Source organism: Arachis stenosperma, chromosome 6 (genome assembly GCF_014773155.1).
Source record: "Arachis stenosperma cultivar V10309 chromosome 6, arast.V10309.gnm1.PFL2, whole genome shotgun sequence".
Lineage (NCBI taxonomy): Eukaryota > Viridiplantae > Streptophyta > Magnoliopsida > Fabales > Fabaceae > Arachis > Arachis stenosperma.
Genome location: NC_080382.1, coordinates 121,511,559 through 121,517,558, shown reverse-complemented (window position 1 = coordinate 121,517,558; position 6,000 = coordinate 121,511,559). Strand labels below are relative to the sequence as shown.

Below are 6,000 nucleotides of genomic sequence, written 5' to 3'. Positions count from 1 at the left end.
GTCTTAAAGTTGTAAACTGTTCCATATGTCTCTCACTTTACTTAAAAAAAATATATTTGAAAAGAATTAAGAGATACATGAATTTCAAGTTATATAATAAGAATAGTTCAATTATTTTGATGTGGTAGCATTGCTTTTATTTTCTGAATGTATGAATAAACAGTGCATATTTGAAGTTAAAATTTTAGAATGTTGGCTCTTGAAAGAATGATGAAAAAGGAAAAATATTATTGGTAATCTGAAAAATCCAAAAATTGATTCTTAAAGTAAGAAAAAGCAGCAAAAAGAAAAAGAAAAAGCATGTTGCAAAAAAAAATAAATTTAATGAATGCGAAAACAAATAAATAAATAAATAAAAAGAGAAAAATCCATGACTGCCAAAAAATGCAGGAAAAGGAGGGCAAATTGAAAAAGCCAGTAACTCTTTAAACCAAAAGGCCAGGAAAAAAAAAATCCAAGGCTCTGAGTATTAATGGATAGGAGGGCCTAAAGGAATAAAACCCTGGCCTAAGCGGCTCAACCAAGCTGTCCCTAACCATGTGCTTGTGGCGTGAAGGTGTCAAGTGAAAAGCTTGGAACTGAGTGGTTAAAGTCATGATCCAAAGTAAAAAGAGTGTGCTTAAGACTCTGGACACCTCTATCTGAGGATTCTAGCAAAGCTGAATCACAATCCGAAAGGGTTCACCCAGTTAAAGTGTCTGTGGCATTTATGTATCCGGTGGTAATACTGGAAAACAAAGTGCTTAGGGTCACGGCCAAGACTCTAAAAGCTGTGTTCAAGAATAAAAAAGAACAAAACTAGGAGAGTCAATAATATTATCTAGATTCTAAATTCCTAAAGAGACCAACATTTCTGAGTTTCAATGGATAGTGAGATGCCAAAACTATTCAGAAGCAAAAAACTACTAAGTCCCGCTCATCTAATTGAAACTGAGCTTCCTTGGAAACTTTGAAATTTATATCTTACTTTTCTTTTTATCCTACTATGTTTTTAGTTGCTTAGGGACAAGCAACAGTTTAAGTTTGGTATTATGATGAGCGGATATTTTATATGCTTTTTGGCATTGTTTTCATATAGTTTTTAGCATGTTTTGTTTATTTTTTTATTAAGTTTTCATAAGTTTTAGTGTTAAATTCAAATTTTGGGATTCTACTTTGAGTTTGTGTGTTTTTGTACAATTTCAGGTATTTTCTGGCTGAAATTGAGGAGCTGGAGCAAAAGTCTGATTCAGAGACAGAGAAAGCACTGCAGATGTTGTCCGGATCTGACCTCCTTGCACTCAGAAGAGCTTTTCTAGAGCTACGGAAGTTAACATGGAGCGTTCTCAATGGCTATGGAAATCTGACTTCTATAGCTTTCCATAAATGTATAATAGTTCATATTTTGTTTCAGATTAGAAGCCCAAAACTGGTGTTCAACGCTAGCCTCCTACCCCCTTCCAGGCGTCCAGTACCCAAGGAGCAGAGCCCAGCATCCAAACGCCCAAAAAAGACCCCCTAGCTAGCGTTCAACACCCTAGAGGCCTCCTAGCATGTGGATCTCATCAAAGCTCAGCCCAAACACTCACCAAGTGGGCTCCAGAAGTGGATTTTAGCACTAAAAAGACTGTTTTATCCTTATTAGTCATTAGTTTAGTATTTAAGGGATATTTTACATGATCTTCGCCTATCATTTACCATAATTTCGTTTATCATTGTATTTTCTATCAGTATGAGTTTCTAAACCTCCTAGGTTGAGGGGAGGAGCCCTGTTGAGTTTCATGGATTAATAAAAGATTAATATTCCTCTTTGATCTGTGTTTGATTCTCTATTCTAAGATGTATATTCATTCTTCATCAATATGAATGCGTTGAATTGGCATAAGGTTATCATATTCTACATGGGTTCAGAGTGCGTCTTTCATCGGACAATGATGAACCACCAGCTTGATTATACATCTTTTAAACGGCTAATCCACGACTTTGTTGGGGACTTCTCGAGATACCAGTTCAGCCGATTTACGGGGAGATTAGGGTCTTTGTGGTAAAGACTAGAACTCAAAGGGGCAGCATCCTCCAATCCGAAAAATTCGACCTTGTCTGTGGCGTTTTAAGTAGGATCACCAAGGAGAATGAACTGCAGGAGCTTCACCCTCAATCAGAATGGATCCGCACTAACCTTGGGGTTCAGATCTGGAGGAGTATTGGCAACTGCTCAAACGAGCGTCAATTACATACAGCCTGCCATAGAAGAAATCATTCACAATTAAAGAAGACAGTAAGACCAGAGTTAATCTAGAAGGACATAGCATCTCCAAGCCTTAACCCTCTTCTTATAATCAAACCTTGTAATTCTATCTTCTTATCACAGTTTACACTACTTCTGAGTTCTAATTACCCTTTTCCTTTTACTTCCTTTTATGCAATCACAAACATACCAACATCTCCTACTCGCTTGACTAATACCTGCAAGATAACCATAGCTTGCTTCAAACCACAATCCTCATGGGATCAACCCTGACTCACTTAGGTATTACTTGGACAACCCAGTACACTTGCTGGTTCAGTTTTACGAAGCGTGGGAATTCATGCGCCAGTTACCGCAACTCTTGGTTGGCAAAGCAAAAGTCCATCGCCATTAGGAGATACAATGCTAAACACACATGCACCATGGAGATGATTTTACAAGATTATGCCAAGTTGGACTCAGACACGATTGCAAATGCTATCAGGCTGCTAGTTGAAGCAGATCCATTAATAAAGATGAAATCTATTATTGCAGAAGTTCAATCTAGGTTCAACTATATTGTTCGTTACCGCAAGGTTTGGTTGGCAAAGTAAAAGTTCGTCGCCAAAATTTTTGATGATTGAAAAGTTTTTACCAGACTCTACCAGTGTGGTTGAAAGTAATGTGTGCCAAGTTGCCAATATCTCATGTTCAAATAAAAGCTTTGCCTGTTTATTATGAGAGTGAGGAGGTAAATGGTGTAAAAGTTCTCTATCAGATATTTTGGAGCTTCTATCCGTATATTACAGCATTTAGACACTGCAAGCCATTGGTGTAGGTTGATGGCACACATCTTTATAGAAAATATAAGAGTGCACTTTTAGTTGTGGTTGTACAAGATGGGAACCAAACACATTGTGTCGATTGCTTTTTCCATAGTGAAGGGTGAAACGGTAGATACGTGGGACTTTTTCCTTACTAATTTGCGAAGATATGTTGTTACTCGAGATTGCGTCAACATTATTTCTGACTGCTATAATTTCATCGATCCAGCAGTAGCTCATAGTAACGGTGCATAGGCACCACTAAGAGTGTGTGACACATATTTTACACCAGGCACATTAGATCTAACTTCTTAAGAAGATTCAAGACTCTATATTTGCATAAACTCGTGGTTAACATAGGTATTTAAATTTGCTATTATGGTTCTATTCATAGTAATTTATGGTGTCTACTTATAACAGTAGCATGGTTTGTTTTATAGGCTACTCTAGGACAGGAAAAGAGTACAATAAAAACTACCAAAGGCTTAAGAAGCGTAGTGAAGCACATACCCGATGGTGCGATGAGATCGGTGTTGAGAAATGGGTGTTGAAATTTGACAGGAGTCATCGTTGGGGTCATATGATGACGAAGAGTACATAAATTCTGTCCTTAAGGGTATGCGCAACCTTCCTGTGATGACCATAGTTGGATCTACTTTTTATTAGCTAAACGAATTGTTTACTCGAAAGATTGTCGAGGTTCATGAGTGCGTTCTCATGGATTCACATATTTAGAATTCGCCACTTAACGAGTTGAAGAAAGTTTTCGACGTGTAGGAAACATACTTGTCAACCAGTTCGACAAGTGCAATGAGATATTTGAAGTATGTGAAATGCGTGATGATTATATCTACACTATTAATCTTGCGAACAACTTTGCAATTCTAGCCATTTTCAGGTCGAGCGACTACCATGTCGCCATGTGCTTGCATGTTTCGCCAAATAGCATCTTGATTAGCAAGTATATGAACATGACGTGTACAAGATGTCAGAAATTTGTAAGGTCTACATAGACGAGTTTGTACCGATGGACGATCCCCATCTACGTAACCTAGATATGATGGTTCGAAGGTCATCGTCAACTGAATATTGAGGCGCGCGACTAAAAGACAACTAAAGTCAACCCACTACTTGAAATGAGATGGATTCGTGGGATATACGCACTCCTTGCCGGTGTACTCTATATGGATGAGAGAGTCATAGCCATAGTCGATATTTTCAGCGCGCAAGTCTAAGTTCTACTGGAGGTCAATATAGTTAATAAGGTAACTAGTATATTTTTTAGCTTTTTATGTAACCTTTTTATGTATTTTCAGCTTTTTATTTATTTTTTAGTTTTTTATGTAACTCTTTTATGTATTTATGCATGTGAAATATTTTATGTATACACTTTTCTTTGGGTAAAATATTATGAGATGAAAAGTAGTCGAAAGAAATGTTTTTATGAAAAGTAGTTAAAAGACATACAAAACATGAAATCAAAATCCAAAAATAAAAAAATGTACAAGACATGAAATCAAACGTACAAAAATAAAAATAAACGTACAAAACATAAAATCAAATGCACGAAAATAATAATAATGATGATAATAATAATAATGACAATAATTATTACCGTTGCCCAATGGAAAAGCCAACAACTGGAAGCTCAGCGCGAGGAATTGATGCTATTCACAGCATACACTCTCATGCCCAAATAAAGAGCAGAATAAAGAGATCATCAATCTCTTTACAGTTGTATCGCAATGCACGATATAATGACTTGTATAGATATGACAGACAAACTGCCCCCAATAGTAATTTCAAATGCAATGGAAATCTCAAAAAAGAGGTAAAAACTTCGAGTTGGCAGAGTTGGTCGATTTGTCGAAAAACATAACAGTTCCAAGCATGCAGAATATGTGAGCCAAAACATACCGCTCAATAGACTCTTGGGTGTCTAATGGTTTGATGTCTCTACATTATCGAACCTATGTTAGGTTTACCTTCCCCAACATATGATTGTGTGGACCGGGCTGCCTACAAAAAATGAGTGACTGTTATTTGTTTTGCCCGTTACGATGTCCCCATTAATTGGCAGACCAAAAAAAATAGGATGTCTTTTAGGGTGACAGTCACTTTGCCGACTGAAAGGTGGAATATATGAGTTTTCGGCCTCTATCGCTCCACCAAAGCACTGAACAGTGTAGAATGTCCTTTCACTTCGCCTATTCGTGAAATGTGATGGAACTCGGTTAATGCTTGCTTTGGTAAAACTTTTTGGAGAGAAGCTTGTGCTTTTCAAAAGCATAAGCACTTCGTTTTATATTTGGTAAATAAAAAACTCATGTATTTATGCTTGCAGCTTTTAAAAGTTAGGGGTGCTTTTGAAAACACCTAATGATACAACAACAACAACAACAACAACAACAACAACAACAACAACAACAACAACAACAACAAAGCCTTGTCCCACTAGGTGGGGTCAGTTACATGAATCAAACAACACCATTGTGCTCTATCATGTATCATGTCTATAGAGAGACCGTTTACATGTAGATCTCGTTTGACCACCTCATGGATGGTCTTCTTGTCTTCCTCTACCTTTCACCCCTTATCCATCTTCCATCTCATCCACCCTCCTGACTGGGTATTCTATCAGTCTTTTTCTCACATGTCCAAACCACCTGAGACGCGATTTTACCATCTTTTTCACAATAGATGCTACTCCAACTCTCTCTCTCTTATATCTTTATTCCTTATTCTATCCAATCGCGTATGACCATTCATCTATATCAACATCTTCATCTCTGCCACACTTAGCTTATGTTCGTGCTCCCCTTTGGCTATCTAATACTATGTACCATAAAACATAGCCGGTCTGATAGCATTGCGATAGAATTTACTTTTAAGTTTTAAATGCACTTTTTTGTCACATATAAAACCAGATGCACTCCGTCATTTTGACCAACCTGCTTGGATCCTATGATT

At 37.2% G+C, this 6,000-nt stretch overlaps 1 protein-coding gene across 1 annotated transcript; it reads left to right on the top strand.

Annotated features, from left to right (window-relative positions):
- The first annotated feature begins 2,649 nt into the window (after positions 1-2,649).
- On the top strand, positions 2,650-3,044 carry LOC130934505 (uncharacterized). The gene is made up of 2 exons (XM_057864068.1): positions 2,650-2,802; positions 2,865-3,044. The coding sequence occupies exons 1-2, from the start codon at positions 2,650-2,652 to the stop codon at positions 3,042-3,044; spliced, it is 333 nt and encodes a 110-aa protein (XP_057720051.1).
- The last annotated feature ends 2,956 nt before the right edge of the window (positions 3,045-6,000 follow it).